The sequence below is a fragment of the Yamadazyma tenuis genome, chromosome 7 (assembly GCF_029203305.1).
Source record: "Yamadazyma tenuis chromosome 7, complete sequence".
Classification (NCBI taxonomy): Eukaryota; Fungi; Ascomycota; class Pichiomycetes; order Serinales; family Debaryomycetaceae; genus Yamadazyma; species Yamadazyma tenuis.
The window spans coordinates 257885-283335 of NC_089467.1; the positions used below are offsets into that span (position 1 = coordinate 257885).

The following is a 25451-nucleotide window of genomic DNA, read 5'->3' on the forward strand; positions in this document are numbered from 1 at the left end:
TCTACCAAACTCATACGTTTTTGCTCGCACTGTCACAAGGAGCGTCGATTCTTCAGCTTTCAATCAACACGTCAAACCAGTTAAACATATAATGTGGATCTTTGAATGGTGTATGTATTCCCCAAAGTGCCAACACATGATAACCGCTTTTGTGTAAAGGTGGTGTCTGTGACCAGTCTGCGATTCTGGTACTAACGTATCTCTAGTTCAGGATGTTTTATCGTCCTTAGGTTTGTGGAACAAGCATGCCAAATTGTTGTTTTTAGGATTGGATAATGCCGGGAAAACCACCTTATTGCACATGTTGAAGAATGATAGATTGGCCACTTTGCAGCCTACCTTGCATCCTACTTCCGAAGAATTGGCCATTGGTACCGTCAGATTTACCACCTTTGATTTGGGTGGTCATCAACAAGCCAGAAGATTGTGGAAGGATTATTTCCCTGAAGTTAACGGAATTGTGTTTTTGGTTGATGCAGCGGACCCTGAGAGATTTGCTGAGTCTAGATCTGAATTGGAATCTTTGTTCAAAATTGAAGAGTTGAAAGATGTTCCATTTTTGGTTTTGGGTAACAAGATCGACTCACATAGTGCTTGCCCCGAAATGGAGTTGAAGAGTGCTTTGGGATTGTTCAGCACTACTGGTAAAGAAGGTGGAAAATTACCTGAAGGCCAAAGACCAATTGAAGTTTACATGTGCTCAGTGGTGATGAGACTGGGATACGGAGAAGGATTCAAGTGGTTGTCCCAGTATATTTAAGGCGTTCTCGTACACTGCAAGTCGATACATACCATATAATCTGTAGTTGAATAATGTAAGCGTAATTAAAGAAAGTCATGTCGCATGTCGTGAACGTCCATCACCCTTGCCTTGCGACATCACCGCGATTGCAATTTTTTCTGCTGCGAGAAGAGCTTCTCACTAATCATACACCATGAATAAAGGACAGTTGCACCCGGAACAAAAGAAGTGGAAGGCACCCAAGGGTCCCAAGCCCATCCAACGTAAGCACAAAAACACCATCGGGTTGGGCCGGACCATCGCCAACCAACGGCGGATGGAGAACGAAGTCCAGATTTTACCAGACGGGGAGTTGAGATTCACCACAGACAAAAGAGAAGCTGACTGGGTAAAATTGCGGTCTGTGACACAAGAAAACTCCCTTGATGAGTTCTTGAACACTGCACAGTTAGCTGACACCGATTTCACCGCCGACAAAGGCAACCAGATCAAGATCATCAAGGTTGGAAATACCTCTATTGTCAATCAGAATGGTCTACTTACCCCGGAGGAAATGGAACAAATTCGTATAAAGCACCAGATTTTTGAGAACAAGTTGACGATCCCCCGAAGACCCAAATGGAGCAAAGAGCAGCTGAAACTCGAAATTGAAAGACAAGAAAACTTGTCATTTTTAGAGTGGAGAAGAGACTTGGCCAAATTGACTGAAAACAACGATTTGATTCTCACGCCGTTCGAGAGGAACTTGGAAGTTTGGCGGCAGTTGTGGCGTGTGGTGGAGCGGTGTGACTTGGTGGTACAAATTGTGGATGCAAGAAACCCGCTTTTTTTCCGGTCGGTGGACTTGGTTAACTATGTCAACGGCTTGAGTGACCCCGAACACAATCTCCCCAAGAACAACTTGTTGTTGGTGAACAAGGCAGACTTGTTGACAGTAGAACAACGTGTTGAATGGGCCCGGTTTTTCATCCAGAAAAATATCAACTTTGTGTTTTTCTCAGCTGCTAATGCTAATGAACAATTAGAAAAACAGAACGAGCAGTTGGACCAGCGCATAGAGGAAGAAGAAGATCACGAGGATGAGAATCACAGCCACTTGGACTTGGACAAAGAGCTTGCTGAAAAAGTCAAAATCTTGAAAATTGAAGAGTTAGAAGAGTTGTTCATATCCGAGTCGCCCCATTTCGAATTTGATCCAGAATTCCCTGACAGAAAGCTTCAAATAGGATTGGTGGGGTATCCCAACGTCGGTAAGTCGTCGACCATCAATGCGTTGGTTGGTTCCAAGATGGTGTCGGTATCGGCAACTCCTGGTAAAACCAAGCATTTCCAAACCATCCACTTGTCGCCCAAGATCTTGTTGTGTGATTGTCCTGGGTTGGTTTTCCCTAACTTCGCATACACAAACGGAGAATTGGTGTGTAATGGGGTGTTACCCATCGACCAGTTAAGAGAGCACATTCCCCCCGTGTCATTGGTGTGTCAGAGAATCCCCAAGTTCTATTTGGAAGCCTTATACGGGATTCACATTGAAATCAAAAAAGTGGAGGATGGTGGTAACGGAGAATACCCTGTTGCCAGTGAGTTGTTGAACGCATACGCCAGATCCAGAGGGTATATGACTCAAGGGTTTGGAAGTGCTGATGAACCCAGAGCTGCAAGGTACATCTTAAAGGACTATATCAATGGGAAACTTTTGTTTGTGGATCCTCCTCCTCGGTTTTTAGACAATGGAGACTTGACCCTCTCGACGCTTGATGAACAAAGAAGGTTCAACATGGACCTTTATAGTCTTTCTACGTTACCTGAAAACAGAAGAGCCCAGATCGAGCACGCAGCTAAGGATAAGAACATTCACTTGAGTGAGTTTGAGTTGGCCAAAGACTTGTCGAAATTGAACTTCTCGATGCACATTGGTGAAACCAAAGAACCCACAAAACCACAGGCAGAGTCTGCCAAAACCCTCTTCTATGGTGGTAAGCAGGCCAAGTTGGAAAGTGCTGGAGATGAGTTGGATAAGGAATTTTTCGGCATGGAAGACGTCAGGGGCAATGTGAACAAGCCTTTCCATTTGCAGGAGACTTCGAGTAGTAAGAAGCACAATAAGAAGAACAAGAAGTCAGCCAAGAAGGTCAGGGTAGTGAATTATTAGAGGCTTTATATGTACATTAGTAATATACTCGCATCGTTAAGACGTGCCAGTCAGCTCTGGACGAGGTCTTCTATATACAATAACTGCGTTCAAGGAAGGAATCGCATTTTGCTTATTACGATAGACGATAGCCACAGCTGTGCATGATCTCCAATTGCTTCCCACTGGAGCTTAACAAGTAGAAGACATGAGCGTAAACTAGTAGTCTTTGGAGTGGTTTAATGTGTTCCGATTGCAACAAGCCGCGCACTTCTGGTTTATAGTCACGTGACAAACTGGATTGCATTTTGCACCCACACAAGATCTACCACCATTTGCACCCAGTTGCACATCCAATGCAACTAAGCACACCCAAGCCCTTAACCGTTCACCGGGGTTCCCTAAACCCCTTCTTTGAGTCTAGACCCCTATTATTTTTGTGCCCGGGATTTTGCCAGTTCTCGACTTCTGACTCCATTGTATTCTCCTTTAATTGCCAATAAAACCCGAATACACACCACCACATGTGTACAGGAGAGAACTGCTCCAATAACACCACAAGCATGAATAATATCCAGAAAACCGTGATCACAACTGCCTAATCTGAAACTACGGCTTTTTGTTGTGGACCTTTTCTTCTGGAAAAAGCTCACACTGGGGTACTTTCCCCCGAAATGTACACTTGAATGGCATACCATTCCTATGGCTCCTATTTTCTCCGGTGTTGTCTTGTAGCTTCATGAGTTGCCTACGAGTATATAAACTCAACCATCACCACCAAATCTCCCCCATCAACCATGAGACTTTCACTTTCCCTTCCCATATTCATCTTGTTTCTATCAGCTGTTGCCGCGGCTGCAGAAATTCACGTCAAACTCGCGCCTCAAGTAGGCCAAGAAGGCAACCAAGGCATCAATGAAGGAAAGAAAACCTTTACATCTTCCTCCACTACCCTCAACACCATCTCATCAACCTCCTACAGTTCCCAGCACACTACTTCAACAATTGCACTGGAGTCTATAGCCGTACCAAAAGTATATCTTGGGTTTGTAACCCTCGTGATTGGATTTTTGATCGGGTTGGTGGCTGCCTGAAAATTCCCGATGGCCTCGTTTACAAACCCCGGAAAAAATTGTACACATGAAATGAGGCGGTAAAGGGGGGTTTTCCGAGTTTATACGCACACTTATAGCGCCGTGGACTATTATAGGACATTCACGTGTCATCAATTTCTATAGTTTCGTTTCATCAATGTACAAACATGGTTTAGATTTTGCATCTTTTTTGAGGGGAAATGTAACGTTACATTATTGGGGATTTAAGTGCTTTTGTTCGTGCACCTGGCCAATTTCTCTTTCTGCTGGTATTTTGGTTTTGTCTCTTTTGCCATCAGTTTGCCTCCAGCATAAAATACATATATACCTTTCTTCTACAACTTGGCCAAATAACACCCAGAATGAGCACGGACAGCAGCAATATACATACACAGGATATACAGGTGTTCAACTACCTGGAGGTGAACTTTACGACGATGGTGACGGCCATTTCAATGCTTCTCGCAGTCAATCAGCTCATCGCAGAACTCGAGAGACTACAACGAAACCGGCGGATGATTAACACGGGAGGCCCAGCCAGAACTGGTTCGGGCAGCGGGTATGAACAGGGCGACATGGATGTGCTGATGCTTATGCGGTTGCTTATGTTGCTTGCATCTTATTTGCATTAAAAGCACAGTTAAAAGGTGACAAATGTCACATACATCCACCTGAGGCAGAACTAGACACACAAACGATTTATGTAATAATATTCAACAGACGGCTATTACCAGTTTCTACTCTGGGCTCTGCTCTCTATACACTTAGAATCTTACAAGATGAGCTTGTTCCAACAACTGTTTTCTGCGAATTTCACTACTCTACTTCACTCAGACGCAATTATTATATTACTATAGATCTAGTACAATCTGAAAGATGGACCCATGGTGGATTTAATAACCAAAGATCCAACGTTTTGCCAGTGCTTCTTCAACAAAGAAACCAAAAAGTTGGTGGACATCAAGATTTGGTTAACCAAGTCGTCTTCGGTCATTTCAACGTGACCAACGGCAACAGCCAAACACAAAACCTTCTTCAACTGGAACTTGATGGTGGACTTAACGTCTTGAACCTTGTGGTACAAGTCATCGGAGTGAGAAACTGGAGTTGGGAACTTACCAGCCTTGGACAATTGAGGTCCCAATAATCTTGGAACTTGCTTGATCAAAACTTCGGAAGCAACGAAAGCGTTGTACTTCTTGGCCAACTTCTTGATCAACTTCTTGTTCTTGTTCAACTTCTTCAAGTCATCAACAGACATGGCATCAACACCAATAGACTTGGCTCTGTCAACATCAAAGGCGTCACCAAAGATACAGATGGTCATGTTTGGTCTTGGGACAACAGGCAACTTCAAAGTACCAGAGAAACGCTTGTCTCTTTGAGGATCGTAGTTCTTCAAACCGACTTGCAATTCAACGGTTTCCAAAAAGTTTCTCTTCTTGGTCTCAGTAGAGTTCTGCAACAACTTCTGGACGTTTTCACGAACGTGAGTAGTAGTAAGCTTAGACATCTTGCTAGGTATTCGTCTCCCAAAAAAGTATTTGGTAAATTAACTGATTCGACGAGGATGAGTTGGTATGTAAATTTTTCACAAACTTTTGGGGGAGCAGAGCCAGTGCGAGGGTCGTGGCGCGAGTGCGAAAATATTCTCTGAGACAGGTATAATTTCGGTCAGGTGACGTGAGGGGCGCGAGCCCCATTCACCATAGTTTTTCGCAATCGCGTCTTGAGGCTAGATAACTAGAGATGCTAGCTAGGTATTGGCCTAAACGAACCGGGGTATCGGGTTGGCTATTCTTAAGCAGCAACCTACATATCTCAACCTCATTATCGGCAAGGGCGTCGGAAATGGATGGGAAGCTCAAAAAACCCGATTCTAGTCGTCTCACTAGGCAAGACAAAATCTACCAAGTCAACATGAGATCACAAAGTAAACTCTACCACATCAACGAAGAATTCCAAATCTTCAATCGCCATGTGACCAAGATCTTGGATTTGGGGTACGTACCAGGAAATTGGTTGGAGTTTTCTAAGCTCAAAATGTGTGAAGTGCATGGTTTACCAGAAGACCAAATTAACTCCAGATGCCACTTTCTAGGATTTGATATCCTAATGAGTCCCCCTCCGCCCTACACATCCTCAATGCAGGGAAACGTGTTTTCTAAAGCCGCCCATAAACAAATAATCGACCACTTTAAAGAGCTTGCTTTGAGAGAAAAGCTTATAGAACCAGAAACAGATTCTCAAAACTCGTACTTTGTCAACGAACAAACCGACTCACGTATTGATGAAGAGCTAGAGAAGTTGGAAACAGGTCTTCGAGAATTGCGTATATCTGCAAATGAAGGCCCAGGCTGGCACTATAAACCCGACCTTATTCTTAGCGATTTGTCTTTACCTTTCATACAAGATAAAGGGTTCTACCACAATACCCAAACCAAACCACACATGCGGCTTGCTAACAACCCAGGGTTGAATGAGCCTGTTTTCAATAAACAGAAGAGCTCAATCGACATGGCTGATGTTAGTCTTTTACTTAGTTGTGAGCTTTTGAAGCAACATGGGAACCTTGTTATTAGAATGGCTTCAGTGGATCTTGAAGACCCTGAGTTGGAGGTTCTTTCTCAAAGACTTGAGAGGGTATTTTCTCGAGTTGAAGAACGTCAACCCGGAACAGAGGACGAAATATTCTTCATATGCTTGGATAAAAAAGAGGATGCAATTGACAAATCAGTTATATTTACAAAGTAACTAACGGTTCAATGTTGTATATTAGTGTAACAATATATTTTAGACAAAAGGCATTTCATGTATCGTTACCTTAGAGTTTTGGCACCAACTCAGGCTTCGACTTTGGTTTCAGCCTCAGTTATCACTTGTTTGGGTTCTTTCAAGTCAATTAAAGAGTCTGCTGGTGCCTGACTTTCAAAGTCAGCTATCAATCTGTTACTTACCTTTGACTTATTAATAGACAGCAACTTTGATTTCCAAGCGTCAACGGATTCCAGTACAATCTCGCTTGAAAGGCTGTAGTTTTTACTCAAGAAAGCTGCCTCAGTGAACTTTTCACCTTTTTGTAATAATTTAGAACACTTTTCTTTTTCACCTATAATCCACCAAGCCTGAAAGGCAATATTGTATTTACCTGTCGTTTCACATTCTTCAGCCAACTTGGTTAATTCTTTAACATTATTGGTGGACGATAACAATAACAACAAAGATGCATGATCCTTGGCCAACCAGAAACAGTCAAGAGCCAACTTAATCTTCCATTGGTTTAATGCTAAATCTCCCAACTTCTTCCACTTAGAAGCATTTCCTAATGCACTTGAAAGGTTTTCGTTTTGACTTTCCAACAACAACTTGTAAGCTTGGGACAAGTCGTTCTTTGTCAAACAAATTTGGAATTTAGAATCGAAATCCTGAGACAATGAGTAAGATAAAGACAAGTATCCCAATTTCTCGAAAAATCTGGATAATTGGTTCATTTCAGTTTTGTTGAAATCTTTCATCAAATTCGAGTATTCTTCAGATAATTGATCTTCAGTTATGTTTGAAACATCTGGGATTGGCTCTCCAGATTCATCTTCAATTTCTTCAGTTGCAAATTGCTCCAAGTCACCTCTCATCACCAATGTCTGTAATTCCAACACATCAGAGTTGACAAACCAGGATATAACGTTGAAAGACTTATCAATCATATACAACTTTCCTTCCGAACCCGACTTGTAACCAATGATATAATATTTGTGATCAAAGTGTCCCAAGTTTATCACTTCACCACCAACATAATAGTTTAATCTGAAGGTAGAAGAAGTGGTATATATGAACACATCTCCAATGAATTTACCGGATAAAATGGCTTCTGAAGAGGGTAAGGTAGATAACACATCAAAAGAAGACTCAGCTCCTTCTTCAGGATCCAATTGATCGTTATCTAAGGCTTCTTGGAAAATCTCGTGATTATAGGTCAAAAAGTATGTTTCGTAAGAGGTCTTAGTGGATCCCGTGTTGGAATCAGAGTTAGCAGCGGCTCCACTTGATGAAGGAGCAGTGATAATGGACAATAATTCACCGTTGTCCGACCAAACGACGTCCAAAATATCATCATCAATGTCAACTCTTCTAGCCAATTTACCACTTTCCCAATCATAAAAGGTAATACAGCCATCAGATTTAACACCCAACAAGTAACCAGGAAATATCTTGTCGGCCTGGTAAATCAACAGAAGACTAAACTCTTCTTGGAAATTCTTGAAAATCTTGACAGATAATGGCCCTTCTCTTATGGCAAAAGTAGAGTTGTTGGTGAAGTCATGAGAATTCCAAGCCAATTCCAAAGCCTTACCATAAGTCTTGGATCTCCATGCCAATGCGGTGTAGATAATGTATTCGCCATCTCCTACAACTGCAACATATCTACCGTTTGGAGAGTGGGCCAAAGATTGAGGATAGATTTCAATGGTACCTAGTTCTCTTTGTTGCAAAGACAAGGAGTCACCATCCTTCAAGCCTTCGGTAATGGTAGGTTTCAAAATCGACTGATAGACTTCTGAAGTCTTTGCGTAGATCAATTTGTTGTTGGAATCCATGGAGTACAAGGGTTCTTCGTTACCTAACTTTGCGATAACATAACCGGAATCACCACCAACCGCTAACAAGTTTGAATTGGACAACACGGACATACACCAGAGTCTTTCCAAGCTATAGTTGATGGATTTTTCCAATTTGAATGTATTCGAGTTCCAAAACTTGATAGTACCATCTTCAGAACCAGAAATGATAACTGGCAATTCGGGGTGGAACAGAGCAAATGATACATTTGATAAGTGGCCCTCTAACGTAGCAATACAAGATTTAGTTTGGTAATCCCAGATCTTGATGGTTTTATCATCAGAACAAGTGATCAAGTAAGGCTTGTCAGATTGGGGATAGTAGTCGGCGTAGTTCACACCTTTAGACCCATGAGCTACCAAGGTGAAGTTGGCAGTTGGAGATCCCAAGGACCAAATTTTCACGGTTCGGTCCAAACAAGCAGAAGCAAAAGTGTTGGGGTCTTTAGGATTAAAGTTCACAGACATAATATAGTGCTGGTGGCCCTCAAAAACTTGTTCCAACTTCCAGTTGTTTTCCCAATTCCACAACCGAATGGTCAAATCATCGGAACACGTCAAAACGTATGGTTTAGAAGGATGAACAGCAATATATCTAACATAATCTGGATGTGCCTCAAATTGAACAACCTTTTCACCAGTATTGTAGTTGTAGACTCTGAGCTGGAAGTCATCTCCACCCACAACAATCCAGTTCTTTCTGGCAATGAATTTTCCGGTTCTGATAGGAAGGTCAGTTACCTGGATCGACTTGACCAACGAGTTTGTTGCGTAGGACCAAATCTCCACCTTCCCGTTGTAAAGGGTGGTTAAAACCCAAGGCTCGGTGGGATGGAGATCGATCCCCTTGACTCTTTCCGAACGGATAGAAAATTGCTTGACAACGTCCAATTTCATATTAATGGATTGATTGACAGAGAAACACGGTGGACGCAGTTTTGTTGATTTGTTGAAGTGCGAGGTGTCGCTGGCAGGCGGGCGTGCCAGAACCGTCACACATAATATTAGGGGCTTTCGGCTCGTGCGACGCTAGTGCGATGCTGGGCGCGGGCGCAGTTGGGAGTTGGCACTACGCAGGCCAGTACAGTCAAATGCGTTCTTTACTATACAAAACTAATGGACTTCCTCGATTCCCTCTCTTTTGGTATCTCTGAATTTCTTCTCCAACGTCAACAAGTCACGTGTATACTTCATCCACGTCACATTGAATGTCTTATTGGAAAACCGTGAAAGTACCAAATCGAATCCTGTTTGTCTCATGGATGCTAATTGTTTTTGAGATGCAAACTCAGGTTCGAAGATGAACAACTTCATGAGCAAAACCGACAACTCCGGATACTCTATCAACTGGTCCTTTTCTTTAAACGTGAGCTTTGGGTAACTGTATTCGTCAGTGAAGGTGAATTTCGATTCCAGTTGTATGGCTGGATCAAAGTCTGGGTCTGTTGCACTTTTGAAGAAGAAACCACTATCCGATTTCCAGGAGTTTGAAGCTTCCCGGGACTTGTTTAATGAGATGTCGAGCAAAGGACCAGCTGAGGCATGGACAATAGGAATAACCCCATGGTTCATATACTCCACCACACCAATACCAAAATGCTCATTCCACATGGAATTAAGTCCGAATTTCACTTTGGACAACTGATGCAAGATTTCACTATAAGAACAGTCCACGATAAACTCGACATAATCAGACAAGTTGAGTTCTGCCGTTAATTGTTTGATTTCTAACAAGGTCTCGGTATCATCACCTGTTCTGCAAGAACCCAAAAACACCAATGTAGGAAGGTTCTTTATAGGTTGTTTGGACTTTTGAAACACCTTCAAGAACTCACTATACTGCTTTAAGATGAGATCATGTCTCTTTTCAGACCTGAATTGGGCTATATAGATCATCTTGTTGTTTCTTTTAGATACCAAAGCCTTTTCAAGATGGCCATTTTCAGTCCCGCAGGGTGGGAACAACACTTCCATTGAGCTATTGTATTTTTTGTTCAAGAACCAGATTTTTTGCATATGGTCGAAAGTCCAAGATCCGTTGGCCACGGTGATATCCACCAAAGATCCCAAATAAACGTACAAATAGTACAAAGCATCCCAGTACACCAATTTCACAACATCCTTAATGTTTTGGACCGACGGCCTGAACTTGATCAACTGTTTGATGTTTCTGTATTTTAATTTATTGAACATGTCTTGCTGAAGAATGGGATAATGAACATATGCTAATATGGGGATCTTTAACGATACTGACACCAAAAAGTAACTTCCGGGTAATCCGATTGTATCTACCCAAACATCTGGAGACAATTCAAATAATGCCTCTGCCGAAAGCATTAACGATCCAAATAATTGGCCCAATAAAGTAAAGTGCTTCCAATAATCATTAGCTATGAGCTTTCCGTACTTTCTCAAATAAATGAAAACAACCCTGTCACCATCTACATCAATGCCGAACTTGTCCTGAACCTTCCTGAGGATGTTGGCTGGTTCCTCCATGTTGACAGTGTAAATCACCGCTATGTTGGTATCTTTAGTCAAGAGGGTAGAGTGTACTGCCTGCCACAACACTCTTTCACCACCTCCTCCGTTGTTGGCATAAGGATGAAAGAAACCAAACAACACCTTTCGTCCAGGGTCCTCAATGGCCCTACGTTTCATACCATCCACAAAGAAATTGTCTTTATTTTCACAGTCCTCAGGATGAATTTTCAACTTGTTATTGTTGAAATTGTTGTAGTAGGAAGGATGAGCCGAAGCCGTCACCAATCTTCTTCTGAAACTCGATCTCTTCATTCCTACCCTCAAATAAATAGGTTTTGGGTAGTTCATGACATGTTCGATTTTGTCTTGCCAAAGCTGAGTGGGAACCAAAAAGAGTCTAGGTAATACGGTTGATAACACCTTGAAGAATGAGGCTATCACCACGACAGCACAAAATAAGAAAACCAACATTTTCACCGACCAGGACTTTAGCTGACAGTGGAGGAAAATGGGTTTATTCTTATACCTATGATGCTTATCCGGAGGCAAAGAAAAAGAAACAGATATTATCTTATCTGCCAAGGGCGATGGAAATGGTGCGAACGGAGTGGGCCGCGACAACGGTTCGGAAATTCCCATTCTGGTGCCGGCATGTCGTTTGAGTGCGGATTTGTGGTAGGCTGGCCACCGGGTGCCATTTTGTCTCAAACAAGTAAAAAAGACGTAAATTAAACGCGTCAATTTTTTCCTTAATTTTTTTCCATTATAAGTTCCTGACACAAGTCACACTCCTATTTTCAGCATTTTTTGTTTAAAACTCCCAGAGATTCACCCTTGAGCTTTGGATTAACGTGTTTTGAATAGAACTGCTTTCTGCTTCATCCCTTCACTTTCCCCCAATTCCCTGTCATCTTTGGTACCATCTGGACGCCAAACTTCGTTGATTCTGAAGGGTTTCCCAACTTGACATTAAATACCTATCCCCCTTCATCATATCCATTGTAATGAATATTTTGAGAGACGCAAACATCTTGACATCTCCAGCATCTTCCCCTAGCAACAGTAACCCCAGCATCTCCAACATGGAATTAGATACTCCAATGACAAAGACCTCGGCGTCTGAAAAGGCTAGCAAGACGGCGTTCAAGAAGGAAGAGTTGGAGAAAATCGCCAAAGAATTAAAGAAGAAATTGTCCAAGGCGTCCATCACTGCTAAACAGCAGCAGCAACAGAATGGGCCTGATAAAATCCATAAATCCACGTCTCACTCCCATTCCAGTCCTTTGAAAGAGTATGTCTCCAAAAACACGTTGGAGTCCCCTGCCAAATACAGCTCTTTATTGAGCTCGTCTCCTTTGTACTCTCCCAACAACAAACTGCCTACACACATGAGAACGTCGGCTGCAGCGTCGTTATTGTCGTCGTCTCCTCTCAACGATTCTCCCATCAGAAAGTCCACCACCTCATCTCCTTTAAAATCCAACTCAACCATGGTGTTACAGTCGGTCACCAGCTCTCCCGCCAGGCCACTGTCGCTAAAGCCATCACCACCGTTGAACAATAAGGGTTCTGCCCACCACGCCAATAAAACCGGTTCAGCCACCGGCACCCACCAACAAACCACTCCCACCTTGCCCAAAAAGCAGTTGAACGTCAACACGGCCACCAACCCCCTCTTGACCACTCCTACGCAGCCGTCTCAGAAGCTGAACGGTAACCACGACGACGAAGGAGCGGACTTGTTGATGTACTTGGCCACCTCTCCATCTCCAGCCAAGTCATATTTCCCCAATGCTCCCAAGTTGGGTGCTAAACAACCGGCCAAGCAGCCACCTTCACAACCACAGAGCCAATCGCAGGCGCCAGTGGCGTCGCAGTCAGGAGACCCACTTGGGTCTTCGGCCCCCAACTCTTCTGGAGGGGCATTTTCCATCCACAAACACACGTCGTCCAACTCATCGGCCAATTCCTTCATCGCCCCGCCGCCACCTTTGACCCCCAAACGGCACATCAATACCACCATGAACAGCAAAACTCCTCAGAACCGATTGACACCTTCTGTGAACTTGTTCAACAATATGGTCAATAACGGGTCTTCGGGCCTTCCGTCATCTGGTTTGGCCCTTACTCCTGCGGGGTTCAACATGAACGACTACGTGAACTTTTTCTCACCGTCTCCAGGCGGAGCCCACTTGAGCAAGAACTTTCTCAAGACCCCCGATTTTAACAACTTGTTGGCCGCCAACGCCAACTCGAGCCAGGCGCAGTCTAAGGTGGTTGACGGTAAGATGATCAACTTCGACAAAGTGGGTTTGTTCAAGAACACAGAGTCCCGGGACTGAATGGGTTCCATTTTCAATTCTTCATTCAGTTCTGGTGTACATTAGTTTTTATATCATATAGCCTTTAATAAATTGCAGCCATCTTTTGCACCGCGCGAGAAAATTTTCAAATGTCCCTCCCGCAAATGACTGAAGTAAAAGACCTTGAACAGAAGGTAGACAACCTTGCAGTTGAAGAGCCCAAGATTGAAGACATTGAAGGCAATGAAGAACATGATGGTGAAGTGTCTGACGATAAAAAGAAGAAAAAGAAAAAGGCTAACAAGAAGAAAAAGAAGAAGTTAACCGCCATTGATTCTTCGTACCCTGAGGGTATTTTCCCAGAAGGTGAGTGGATGGAGTACCCACTTGAGGTCAACAGCTACAGAACCACCGACGAGGAGAAGCGGTATTTGGACCGTCAGAAGAACAACCGGTGGCAGGACTTCAGGAAAGGTGCTGAGATCCACAGACGAGTGAGACACAAAGCCCAATCATCTATTAAGCCAGGAATGACCATGACCGAAATCGCCAACTTGATCGAAGACTCGGTCCGGGCGTACGCCAGCGCCGACTCTCTTCTCGCGGGAGGCATCGGGTTCCCGACCGGGTTGTCGGTGAATCATGTGGCTGCTCACTACACCCCCAATGCCGGGGATAAGGTGGTGTTGAAGTACGAAGATGTCATGAAAGTGGACATTGGGGTTCATATCAATGGCCATATTGTGGATTCAGCTTTTACTTTCACCATGGATCACAAGTACGACAATTTGCTTGCAGCTGTCAAGGACGCTACCAATACGGGTGTGAAAAACGCTGGAATTGATGTGCGATTAACAGACATTGGTTCGGCTATCCAAGAAGCCATGGAAAGTTACGAATTAGAGTTGAACGGCAAAACCTATCCTATCAAATGTATCAGGAACTTGAACGGACACAGTATCTTGGACTACTCGATTCACGGGGATAAGTCGGTGCCTATTGTTCCTAATGGAGACCAAACTAAAATGGAGGAAGGTGAGACGTTTGCGATTGAAACCTTTGGTACTACAGGAGCTGGGTATGTGGTTTCAGAAGGAGAATGTTCCCATTACTCGTTGAATTCGGGCATGGAATCTGTGCTGGTGCCAGACCTGGCTCGTCAATTGAGACAGGTTATTAGTGACAATTTCGGTACTTTGCCGTGGTGCAGACGATATTTGGACCGGTTGGGCCAGGAAAAGTACTTACTAGCCTTGAACCAATTGGTCAGAGCCGGTGTGGTGAACGACTATCCACCTTTGGTGGACGTTAAGGGTAGCTATACTGCCCAGTTTGAACACACCATTTTATTGCATCCTCATAAGAAGGAAGTGGTGAGTCGTGGAGACGATTACTAGATTTTGTAAGTAGTAAATTTCACAACCTAAAAGTGCGCGCACTCGAACCGAAGGTGGATCAACGAAACTCCTTTTCTTCACCTAAGCAAACAAACAACAATCAAAATGGAAGTTTCCCCCGCCACTTTAGAATTCAAAGGTATGTAATCACCATGTTCTTCTTCTTGTATTCATCACACATATACACTTGTGTCAGGTTTTTAGGACCCCGCGGTGTCTCTAGGTGTCAAAAAAATATTTGGGTACCCCGAAGATGCACCAGCTGGCATTCGTCTGCCATGTGATGAATCATTTTTATTTTCCCTACTAACATCTATTCATAGGCGACTTTCTTTCTCCTAGTACCGAGTACTTGAGTATAAGTAATACTTCCAGTGGTCCTTTGGCGTTCAAGGTCAAAACCACTGCCCCCAAGTTGTACAGCGTCAGACCAAATGCCAGCATTGTTGGCCCTGGTGAAAGCGTCAAGGTGGCTATCATCTTGCAAGCGTTCTCCCAACCTTTATCGAAGCATTACAAGTGCAAGGATAAGTTTTTGATAGTGTCATTGCCATGCTCGAGCGATGCCGATGCTTCAAAAGTTGGAGAGTTTTGGCCAGAATTAGAGAAGCTGAACAAGGCTGCATTGGTGAGCAAGAAATTGAGAGTTAACTACGTGATTGAAAGTACCAACGATGACGAAATTAAGGAAGAATCAAGTGAAAAGGCCGATGTTGGTGTTGGTACTGGTGTTGGTGCTGGTGTTGCTTCTGTTGGTACTGGTGCCGGTGCTGTGACTGGTGCCGCTTCTGGTGCCGCCGCTGCTGCCGCTGCTGGTGCCGCTACCGCTGGCTCGTCCAAGAATATTATTGATCCTTCCAAGGTCGATGAAGAAGAGATAACCAAGTCGTACAAAGAGATCAACAAATTAAACCAGAAGTTTGACCAAACTGAAAAGGAAAAAGTTGTACCTCCAACTTCTGGATCCACTATTTCTAAAATCAGTGAACCGTTCAGTGGTGTGTCCTTGCCGATGACGGTAATCTTGATGATTTTGGCCTTTATCATCGGATGGTTGATTTTTTAAAAAACCCAGCTACCAATAATGTAATGATTAGTGTTTTTTATAAATATATATTATACTGTCACCGTGTCTAGGGGTTCACAAGTCATCTTCCAACCTTCTCATCAAGTATTCCACTTCCACCTTCTTGGTCAAGGGAATAATGTAATCTTTGTAAAGTTGGGCAATCACCTTGGGATCAACTTTACTTTGCTTGTTCTGACTATATCTCAAGCTTGGGTCAGTTCCATAACCTTCAGCCTTGACAATTAACCTCTCCAAAATTTTGTCTTCCACTGCTTTGTTGGTGATGGATGCATCTATACCTTCCACATCCTTGTTTTTGATCAACTGTGTATATGTCTCTTTATCGTTTTGGAACTTGGACTCGGCCACAAACTTTCCAAAATGAATCCTTCTTGAAATCACTTGCAAACAGTCAATGTCGGCACATGACACCGACCCCAAGTTCTCCAACTGCTCTCCATCTTTACAAGACACCCGTGGAACAATGTCGTTGATGTAGAACTGTTTGATCTCGTCGTTGACATTGATTTCATCAGAGTACTTGGCCAAAATCTTGGGATACTCGATGGATGGAAGAATCACTGGCAACAAGTCGTCGGGGAAAAAGGGACTCTCATCAGGTGCTTCATATCGTCTGACTTGTGAATGAGTTCTTTCCACCTGGAGTAGGAACCAATCTAACATGGATCCATCGAAGTTGGGAATATACTTTTTGGGTTCATAGACTGAGGGAGATGAGTAGAACTGGGATCGCTCGATTAATGCAAACACAATCGACTCTTCCATCCGTACCAACGCGTTACGGATGTTGTTGAGGTCGAGGACAGTTTCTGGTTTCATGAAATCCATGTTCACAGGAGTGGAGATTAGTTTCGAGTTTTTGTGAATAATGAGCGAGCGCCAGAAAATTTACAGGTCTAGCATAATGTTAATTGTAATGGGTCGTAATAAGATATAGTATGAAAGTGACGGTTGTGGCATGAAGGTGATGTTTGTGGCATGAAACTGGTTATAATGGCACTGTTTCGCCAACTACTCGAGCTCCCCAACCTTCTTTCTAGCATAGTCTGTCAAGACCTTCGCATCCTGAAGCTCCATCTCTCTTAACTTGTTAATGTCGTTCACATTGGCTCTTCGACTCAATAAGAACTGGCGGATGGTAGAGAACCGATTGGCGTACTCGTCGTGGCTCAATTTCTCCAGTTCTTTCAAGAGCCGGAGATTTTGGAGGTGGATCTGATACTGGGCCGAGTTGGAATTTTCAAATGCCAATATCAACTGGATGGTGGTGGTGATCGCCATAATGGCGATAACCCCCACAAGGATTTTATACTTATTCTTCTCAAGCTCCTCTCTTGTGGGAGGAGCACGGTTGTGTTTCATTCGATAGTAGTCTTCCCATGTTCCAGCTCTCCAAAACTCCTCGTTGTTCTTGAAATCGTACCGCTTTCTGTGGGCATTGGCCATCCGGTAAGCATCGAAGCTGGACAGATTGGCCGAGTACTGGCTCCAGTCGGTCGTCACTGATCGGCCGTATGCGAGCCTCCGTTTCGGATCTTTCAACACTTCATATGCCTTTTGAACCATATCAAACCGTGATCTTTTCATTTCGGGGGTCATCAACGCACTCTTCTCGTTGTAAACATCGATACCACCCAAGATATCGGGATGGTATATCTTGAGGTACTTGTTGTATTTGGTTTTGAGAAGTTTACTGAACTCTAGCTGTGAAAGGGCAAATTCGTGATTCGTGAGTCCAAAGATTTGTTGAGGAGTTGGTTCTTTATTTTTGGGCCATGGGTCCAATTGGTGCTTTTCGTGAAAGTCCAGGATCTTACTCATGGTGGCATAGTACCGGGACTTGGCCCAACTGGACCTGAATACGCCGCTGGCCGACCTATGAATGGTTACCACGAGCCAGCGCATTTGTGATTCTTATCCTTATTCGAGTTCGCAATAGGGTGCGAACTTTGCTGGAACTCTGGTGGGTGCAAAATACGCACATTTTGTCTATATTTTACGCAATCGATGTCTACTTATGCTATTACAAGGAAGAAATCAACTTGGCAGGTTGATTGTGGTCATTCACCTTGATGTGTCTTCCCAACTTATAGATCAGCTGGATGAAGGCCCGGTTGTTCAAGACCACCAAATCTGCATCACATCCTTCGTTCAAGAATCCCTTTTCGCTCTCAATCCCCAATGATTTAGCAGGGTTATTGGTGGCAGCCTTGACGGCTTCAGCCAAAGAAATATCCGTCCACCGAATCACGTTTCTCACACACTGGATCAACGAAGTCCCAGACCCGGCCAACGTCTTGGTACCCTCCAACATCAATTTAAACCCATCCTTGACGACGTTTCTAGAATCCCATCGGTAGGTTCCATCAGGCAAACCGAACAAGAAAATGGCGTCCGTCACCAACACACACTTATCAGGATGCGACTTGTACGCCATTGCCGCCATCGAAGGGTCGACGTGGATGCCATCACAGATAATTCCAAAGTATGGGGTATTATCGGTGATGGGATTGTTGATCAACCCCAACACCCCAGCATCACGGTGATGTGGTTGTGGCATGGCATTGTACAAATGTGTGATCATGGTACATCCATTTTCAACGGCCTTGAGGCCCGTCTCGTAGTCGGCATTAGTGTGGCCGATGGAGTAGATGACATTTTTCAGTCTTAAGTACGGAATCACGTCCAAAACCCCATCGATTTCTGGTGCAGCCGTCACAATGCAAACATTTTCAAGCAAGTTGTCGGCACCATAAACCTGGTCCAACTTGGAGCTTCCTTCTTTGGCATCCACGAACGTCTCGGTGGGATGGCATCCCTTTTTGATGAGACTGATGAATGGACCTTCGCAGTGTGCTCCCAAACTGTCACACTTGTCATTTGACCTCGATCTCTTGTACAAGGGCAACACCTTTGTGTAGACTTCGGGGAAGTTTGACGTGACGGTAGGACACACCGATGTGACACCGGTTTCCAAGAACTTGGTCATAACATCTTCGTAAAACCTCTTGAACATTTCAATTTGCTCGGGCGTACTTCCGGCATTCAAATTGGAGAAGTTGTGCCCAAAAAAACCGTTGTTCTGGATATCTATTAACCCTGGAGCAAGAAAATTCCCGTCCAAGTCAACTGTATTTGTGTTTGAAGTGTCTTGGGGGTTACCGGTGATTTTCCCGGTGTGGTTATCAACGTAAAGGTCTGTGTTGTAGTAGGTGATTCCATTGTCAAGAAGATGACAGTTGGTGAACTTGGTGTACCTCATGGTGGTGTTGTTGTGGATGCTATAGTTTTCGGGGGAACGGCCGATATATTTATATGGAAGGGTAATGAGGTTGCAAATGTAACACAGTTTGATGTAACCTGGAAACTTGGGAACCAGCTCGTGCGTGCGCACTAGAGATAAGCGTGAGTGCAACATGTGAATGCTGCAACCAGTAATTGGAGGTTGCACGCGCCCCGCGCACCCCACCACCTACCGCCAGGCTACCGCCAAGTCGCCACCAATTGGTCGCGAGCTTGCTTCCATCCCGTCTGTCAGGTGCGATGAGCCAAATGCAACATAGTGTTTCTCCAGCCTCATATAAATACTCTAGGGATTTCGGCATTTTGTCCGATCACCAAAAAACCCAATGAGACAAGCAGTTTTCTCCAGTCCCGACGAAGCGTCCACTTATGTGGCCTCCTACATCTCCGGCAAAATCAATGCCTTTAACCCTACTCCTTCTCGCCCTTTTGTGTTGGGATTGCCTACCGGGTCTTCTCCAGAGGGCATCTACAAAAAGTTGATTGACCTCAACAGGGCCGGAAAAGTGTCCTTTAGGAATGTGGTAACATTCAACATGGATGAGTATGTTAACTTGGCTCCATCCAATGACCAAAGTTACCATTATTTCATGTACAATAAGTTTTTCAATCACATTGATATCCCAAGACAGAACATTCACATCCTAAACGGATTGGCGACCGACACTGAAAAGGAGTGTGCAGATTATGAGGCCAAGATCAAGAAGTTTGGCAGAATCCATTTGTTTTTAGGTGGAATGGGAGTTGAAGGTCATTTAGCTTTTAATGAGTCAGGCTCTGCCAGACACTCCAAAACCAGAAAGGTGTCATTGGTTCAGTCCACCATTGAGGCAAACTCAAGGTTCTTCAACAACGACTTGTCTAAGGTACCTAGACATGCCTTGACGGTAGGAATCTCCACCATTTTGGACAACTCTGACGAAATCATTCTTATTGTGTTGGGTAAGGCCAAGAAAGAAGCGTTGGAGAAAGCCGTTAATGGGCCCAAGAACGACGCTTCGTTTCCAGCGTCCTATTTGCAAGGCCACCCCAATGCCTTGGTTGTCAGTGACTTTGATGCGGCTGGAATCAAATATAAATTGTAGAATACTATAATATACGTGAAGGACATAAGTTGTAGAGTGACAGTGAAGGATGAGCCAGACGTGTGACAACAATAAAACTGGTATAGAGTCTTTTGTAGAGTTCCTTGGTGGGTCTTATGCTTAGTATATTACTATGTAGCAATGCAGTCTAACCAATTCCTAAACAAATGCAATGCGAAGCTGGACTCATTAACTTTGAAAGTAAGCAGCTCCCACAGCCGCTCCAACTATAGAACTATCATCAATCGACATCAAGTCGACAGTAGCACCCAATCCCTTGATGTAGGGACTTTCATTTATGTACTTGATGATCAGATTCCTATAGTTGTTGAAGTATACCATGATGGACCCCACGTATCCTACAATCACCTCTTCACCCACGATATTTTCGCGGTTGTGCATAACCAACAACTTGATGAATGCAATGACAACAATGGCAATAGTATAACTTCCTCTCTGGATCACCGAGTCCACCAACTGTTTTACTTTCATGGTGTCATTGTTGGAGATGTCAATGTTAAATTCCTCCACAAATTTGGCCTTTATCATGCTGATATCGGTTTGTTCAGAAACAAAACACATCAATTCGCTTGAAAACCCATCATACGCAGTAAATAGCTTGCTTGAAGGCGGAATCGTCAAGTCCCTAAACATTTCGTTGTTATTAAGTAATTTGACAATGGCCAATCTGGTCAATTCCGGTAAATATCTACCACTGGCAATGAATTCAGATGGCTGGAAAATGGAATCAGTGGCTCCATCAAAAGTCATGTGAGCTTTGAAGGGCCTTTCCGTACGTGAGAACCGGCTGTCAATCAGATGATCGAATTCGTTGGTCAATCGGAAAAGATTCGATCCAAACAATGAGGTTTCACTGTTCACCAAAACTGCGTCTTCGTTCAAGGTTTTGGCAGAATGGAACTGACCCGTTTTGAGAGAGCAGCTCATATTGAAGCCAGTTCCCAATACCATGGCTATTTTCAAGTGGGAAGTCAAAAACTTTCCAGCTGCATAGACGGCGATGGAGTCATTTATCACCACTCTCACATCAATAGTCAACCCGTATTCTTGTTGCATGGTGGTCTCCAAAACAGCCTTCAAGTCCTTGTCGTATATGTCGTCCCCAATCTTCCAACCTTTACCAACGTGAACTATTCTTCCAGAGTTGTGAGACACCTGGGTAAGTGGGAAAGACCAAGTAATTCCTACATTGATCACGTCGTCAGAAACAGAAATGGTACTCTGGTCCTTAATGGTCTCGACGATTTTGGAACTCATGAACCTAAAGAAGTTCTGGTCTATTAATTTATCCTTGTTGCTAACAATCCATTTGTTTTCGTTAACAATATTAACTCTATCCGCTCTATGTTCATCATTTTCGCCGGCAGCCGGTGCCTTGATATCCACAACCGCGATTCTTAACGTCAGACCTCCCAAGTCAATCACCAAGAATTTGCCATGCTCACTTCCCGTGGGATTAATATTGAAACTAGGTAACATGGACATCACTGAGTTCTCAGTTAATGCTTCATTTAAGTCCTCCAACAACCCATCAGAATAGCCTTGAATATCCTCGACATTCAACCTGCCATTGAACTGATTGATGACATCCAAGAACACTTCGTCCCCTGATGAAGAACTGGAGGCGTTGCTCTCGTCTTCCAGAATCTGGAGTTCCTGATCGTTGTTATCTGAAATAGGAGAATATGGTACCTCGAGCTCGGATTTCAATTCCAAATCTGAGATGGCATTTGTGAGCGGACCAGACAGTTGGGCAGTATGGATCATAACTGTTGTTTATGGTTAAGCACGATACTGAGAAAATACCTACAAAATCCCCTATGATGATTCCACTGGTCTTTTATCTTTTTTTAAAAACCCTCTGCGCGGAAGCCGTTGTAATCGTGGGTTTTGCGGGTTGTATTATACACAAGTCGCCCCAGGTACACAGCCAAAATACTCTCACAAAAAAAGCCAGTCGGGATTTGGATGTTGCAGTAACAATATTTTTGGTTACTGTAAGGATCCATTATCGCATTTTTTTGGCCCTCCTGCAACTCGTATGCAACATACAAAAAAATTGCAAAAGTGGGGGTAGTAACGACGCCATTGGCCTGTTACCACCACAGTCAAGATATGATTACATGGACATTGTTAGAAGCGCAACTGCCAACAACAAGGCCACTTACGGGTAGGGTAAAAATTGCTTTCTGGAGGTGCCCTTCGGCTGTAGGTTACATTTTAACCACCAGCGTTTCATTTGCGCACCAGGTTACATTTTTGCAAAGATGGGGTTTGATACAGTGGTACCGGTACTGCCACGCCCGGGGTCCTCGTCTGCGAATTCATGGGATAAAACTATACATCATAACATATCTAAAGCTGAGGACTGGTTTTCTGTGGGGTCAAATCATCCAACTCAATCTCTTCTGTCTTACCTTGCATCTTTTCAAGATTTCGGGCGTGGAATTCATGGTCATCAAGCAAAAGTTCTTTCAACTTTTGTTTTCCTAGGGTAAGGGCCTCTTCTACCATTCTCTGACCCACCTGAATAGCTGGCTTAATTAAATTCAACTGGTATAATATGTACGTACCGCCTCCCAATAATAATGCTAGCATGAAGAACACAGGACTTCTGATGATAGCCAAAAACTCGTTCCATCCCAAGACCACAATGATGATGTAGATGTAGTAAGGGATCTGGGTCACGTGCTGGACAATCGATCTCTTGGTCTCGATGTACTTGGCATCGATTTCTTTCTTGAACTTCTTCAACACTTCTGCCTTTTCAATTTCACTGATGATATGACTGAACTTGTTGGAGTCGAGTTCAGGGTCCTCATCATCTTCATCGCCAAAGTTGACGGGTTCATCGTACTTCTTTCTCAAGTCTTCTTTGAAAATGTCGTACTCTGGAAGTATCTCACTGTCATCTGACAACTTGACGATGGTCAAAAATGATATTAAGCTCAATGACTCTGATTTGGCCTTGTTGAAGTTGGCATCCAACTCAAATTCGTTATTGTATAACTTCGGGATTCCATTTTCGTCATATCTGAAAGTGTCTTCAAATCTGTTCTTCAAAATATTCAAAATGTTGTCTTTAGAAAGATTCTTCTTGATGAGCTGATAAAACCTGCACCACGATTTGAATTTGAATTTAGTGATGGATTCGTTGGTGGTCTCTTTGCTGATACCCAAATGAAACTCGTAATCACCATTTCGTGTGGCGTAGCTGCTTAAAGATGCTTTGATTAAGTCCAAGAACTTGTTGTGGATTTTATCCCACGACTCAGGGCCTATGGAATTTACCTCAAATACAATAAATTTGTTGAGCTGGGTTCCCAACTTCTTAACAAGTCTGGTGATAACTGCATTCAACTCGATTACTTGCTGCTTTGATATCAAATCGTTCAATTCTTCAATGAAGGTACCGGTACTGTCGTCAAAGTTGATCTCTCCGATGGAGATTAATACCAAGTTATCATTTAACTTTGACACGGTGTTCAATTTCAAGCGATTGACTTTGTCGATGAAGTTTTCGATACCATCCAAATCCTTTTCCAACTCTCGTTTGAACTCTTTCAAAATCAAATTACTCAACTTCTTGTTGTAGGTACTGAATAACTCCTTGTACTCGCCAATGATCTTCTCTCCCAACAAATGCCTCTTTTGTTCATAAACAGACGAATTGTATTTGGAGGCCATTAGGTCAAACTGCTCAAGATAATCGCTCTTCAAATCTCTCATCAACAAACCAATTTCCTTGAAATCAACCTGATCAACATGGGAAAATTCTTTGGTGGATTCCTTGTTCAACAATTCGTTGTACTTGACCAAAAATTCTTCATAAAGATTATTCACTATCTCATCACATTTGAACTTAGCTACCAAAATCTGCTGCGTTGGTAAGTCCAAGTCTTTATTGGAATCGATTTGTTCCCAACAATTTGAAGCATACATGGTCCAGCCATCAATGGGCAAGTCGTGGTGGTAATTTGGCTTCCAAAGGTAATCTTCACTGGACAGGTCTACAAACTTGTCACCCAACAACTTGATATCGTCGTGGAATTTGTCCTCTTGCAAGATTTTGTGGCCCAAAGCATGGAATTGTACATCGAAAAATTCGTCAAACTTCAAGGTTTCAACCTCACTGGGCTTGTTCAAACTGTCCCACATCTTGATTAAGTCTTGCGTCACCGTACTAGCTAAGTTCTCAACTGGTGTCACACCAACATGATCTCTAATCACAAAGAGTAACAACACCTTGTGATTATCACTCTTATTTGATACCTTGTTTTTACCGAACAACGACAAGTTCACTTCAAACACAGTCTTCAACAAGCCCATATTGGCACCCTGGTACAACCCGATCTGGGTTTCCCAAATATTAATGATCAATATCTCACTTGTGGACAACGCAAACAAGGCCGACTTTCTTTCGAAATCCTGGTCTTCACCTCTCTCCCTGCCATCAGTTCCTTCAACATCCATAACAAACACGTTCTCGACATTTCCCTTGCCGAGCCTCTTGTTACTGTTGATCATGGGACAGTACGCCAACCAAATTCCTTTTGTGGTCTGCTGTCTCCTAGATTCATCCATGACATCGAAGTTGGTATTAAACAACTTATTCAACAACGTCGACTTCCCAGTTGACTGCGACCCAAACACAGATATGATATGGTAGTTCTCACCGATTGAAGCAAGAGAAACAGTTTTTTCGATATACTGAATCAAATCGTCATTGAACTGCTTGTCCTCGTTAATGACCTGGATGGCATCCACTAAGTGTTGTTTGTCAATGGGAACAAACGAGGAGTCAGATGAGTGCGACGAGTTGGAAGGGGATGCTGCGAGATCCGGTTCTGGCAACGTTGGTGAGCGTTCCCTGCTTTGTAATTCTCTGTGGGTATCACTCATGTTAGCTGGGAGTTCCCTATGATTTTCGCGATCTAATTGTTGGCAGTTTCAAGGTCACGTGACTTCGTACCATCATTTGTATACTCGTAAGCCAGTAGAGACACGAGAAAAATGCCAGAGTCTTTAGGAACCAAGGTCTAGTCTGCCTGGTGTAAAATAAGTAGACAACTATTTCGTATACAACCTTGATTGACCCCAATTGGAAACGTGTAAAGGTATCAGGCAAGTAACCAACCTCACACCTTTGCAGCCTAAATAGTAGAAACTGTTCCAGACATTGTCA

The 25451-nt window shown here is 43.4% G+C and overlaps 14 protein-coding genes across 14 annotated transcripts; 7 read left to right on the top strand and 7 right to left on the bottom strand. All coding sequences in view use genetic code 12, as the record gives it.

Annotated features, from left to right (window-relative positions):
• Window positions 1–91: 91 nt before the first annotated feature.
• On the top strand, window positions 92–760 carry SAR1 (COPII coat GTPase; the record flags this gene model as incomplete). The annotated part of the gene is made up of 2 exons (XM_006685775.1): window positions 92–110; window positions 207–760. 2 exons carry the CDS (start codon window positions 92–94, stop codon window positions 758–760), a joined length of 573 nt encoding a protein of 190 aa, XP_006685838.1.
• Window positions 761–935: 175 nt separating this feature from the next.
• On the top strand, window positions 936–2894 carry PSN45_004891 (uncharacterized protein; the record flags this gene model as incomplete). The annotated part of the gene is made up of 1 exon (XM_006685315.1): window positions 936–2894. One exon carries the CDS (start codon window positions 936–938, stop codon window positions 2892–2894), a length of 1959 nt encoding a protein of 652 aa, XP_006685378.1.
• A 1932-nt stretch (window positions 2895–4826) lies between these two features.
• On the bottom strand, window positions 4827–5480 carry RPL10A (60S ribosomal protein uL1; the record flags this gene model as incomplete). The annotated part of the gene is made up of 1 exon (XM_006685318.2): window positions 4827–5480. The coding sequence occupies one exon, from the start codon at window positions 5478–5480 to the stop codon at window positions 4827–4829; it is 654 nt and encodes a 217-aa protein (XP_006685381.1).
• A 407-nt stretch (window positions 5481–5887) lies between these two features.
• On the top strand, window positions 5888–6721 carry MRM2_2 (2' O-ribose methyltransferase; the record flags this gene model as incomplete). Its single annotated transcript, XM_006685319.2, has 1 exon — window positions 5888–6721. One exon carries the CDS (start codon window positions 5888–5890, stop codon window positions 6719–6721), a length of 834 nt encoding a protein of 277 aa, XP_006685382.2.
• Window positions 6722–6810: 89 nt separating this feature from the next.
• Window positions 6811–9480, bottom strand: SEC27 (Coatomer subunit beta'; the record flags this gene model as incomplete). The annotated part of the gene is made up of 1 exon (XM_006685320.1): window positions 6811–9480. One exon carries the CDS (start codon window positions 9478–9480, stop codon window positions 6811–6813), a length of 2670 nt encoding a protein of 889 aa, XP_006685383.1.
• A 216-nt stretch (window positions 9481–9696) lies between these two features.
• ALG11 (asparagine-linked glycosylation protein) lies at window positions 9697–11538 on the bottom strand (the record flags this gene model as incomplete). The annotated part of the gene is made up of 1 exon (XM_006685321.2): window positions 9697–11538. One exon carries the CDS (start codon window positions 11536–11538, stop codon window positions 9697–9699), a length of 1842 nt encoding a protein of 613 aa, XP_006685384.1.
• Window positions 11539–12071: 533 nt separating this feature from the next.
• Window positions 12072–13409, top strand: PSN45_004896 (uncharacterized protein; the record flags this gene model as incomplete). Its single annotated transcript, XM_006685322.2, has 1 exon — window positions 12072–13409. One exon carries the CDS (start codon window positions 12072–12074, stop codon window positions 13407–13409), a length of 1338 nt encoding a protein of 445 aa, XP_006685385.2.
• Window positions 13410–13534: 125 nt separating this feature from the next.
• MAP2 (Methionine aminopeptidase 2) lies at window positions 13535–14767 on the top strand (the record flags this gene model as incomplete). Its single annotated transcript, XM_006685323.2, has 1 exon — window positions 13535–14767. One exon carries the CDS (start codon window positions 13535–13537, stop codon window positions 14765–14767), a length of 1233 nt encoding a protein of 410 aa, XP_006685386.1.
• A 105-nt stretch (window positions 14768–14872) lies between these two features.
• Window positions 14873–15833, top strand: SCS2 (phosphatidylinositol-binding protein scs2; the record flags this gene model as incomplete). The annotated part of the gene is made up of 2 exons (XM_006685325.2): window positions 14873–14906; window positions 15091–15833. The coding sequence occupies 2 exons, from the start codon at window positions 14873–14875 to the stop codon at window positions 15831–15833; spliced, it is 777 nt and encodes a 258-aa protein (XP_006685388.1).
• A 75-nt stretch (window positions 15834–15908) lies between these two features.
• ARO7 (chorismate mutase aro7) lies at window positions 15909–16685 on the bottom strand (the record flags this gene model as incomplete). The annotated part of the gene is made up of 1 exon (XM_006685327.1): window positions 15909–16685. The coding sequence occupies one exon, from the start codon at window positions 16683–16685 to the stop codon at window positions 15909–15911; it is 777 nt and encodes a 258-aa protein (XP_006685390.1).
• A 183-nt stretch (window positions 16686–16868) lies between these two features.
• Window positions 16869–19119, bottom strand: NAG2 (N-acetyl-glucosamine-6-phosphate deacetylase; the record flags this gene model as incomplete). The annotated part of the gene is made up of 2 exons (XM_006685777.2): window positions 16869–17712; window positions 17885–19119. The coding sequence occupies 2 exons, from the start codon at window positions 19117–19119 to the stop codon at window positions 16869–16871; spliced, it is 2079 nt and encodes a 692-aa protein (XP_006685840.2).
• Window positions 19120–19486: 367 nt separating this feature from the next.
• On the top strand, window positions 19487–20245 carry NAG1 (Glucosamine-6-phosphate isomerase (Glucosamine-6-phosphate deaminase) (GNPDA) (GlcN6P deaminase); the record flags this gene model as incomplete). The annotated part of the gene is made up of 1 exon (XM_006685328.1): window positions 19487–20245. One exon carries the CDS (start codon window positions 19487–19489, stop codon window positions 20243–20245), a length of 759 nt encoding a protein of 252 aa, XP_006685391.1.
• Window positions 20246–20434: 189 nt separating this feature from the next.
• On the bottom strand, window positions 20435–22033 carry NAG5 (N-acetylglucosamine kinase 1; the record flags this gene model as incomplete). The annotated part of the gene is made up of 1 exon (XM_066158396.1): window positions 20435–22033. The coding sequence occupies one exon, from the start codon at window positions 22031–22033 to the stop codon at window positions 20435–20437; it is 1599 nt and encodes a 532-aa protein (XP_066014493.1).
• A 588-nt stretch (window positions 22034–22621) lies between these two features.
• On the bottom strand, window positions 22622–25168 carry SEY1 (Dynamin-like GTPase that mediates homotypic ER fusion; the record flags this gene model as incomplete). The annotated part of the gene is made up of 1 exon (XM_006685330.1): window positions 22622–25168. One exon carries the CDS (start codon window positions 25166–25168, stop codon window positions 22622–22624), a length of 2547 nt encoding a protein of 848 aa, XP_006685393.1.
• Window positions 25169–25451: the final 283 nt, after the last annotated feature.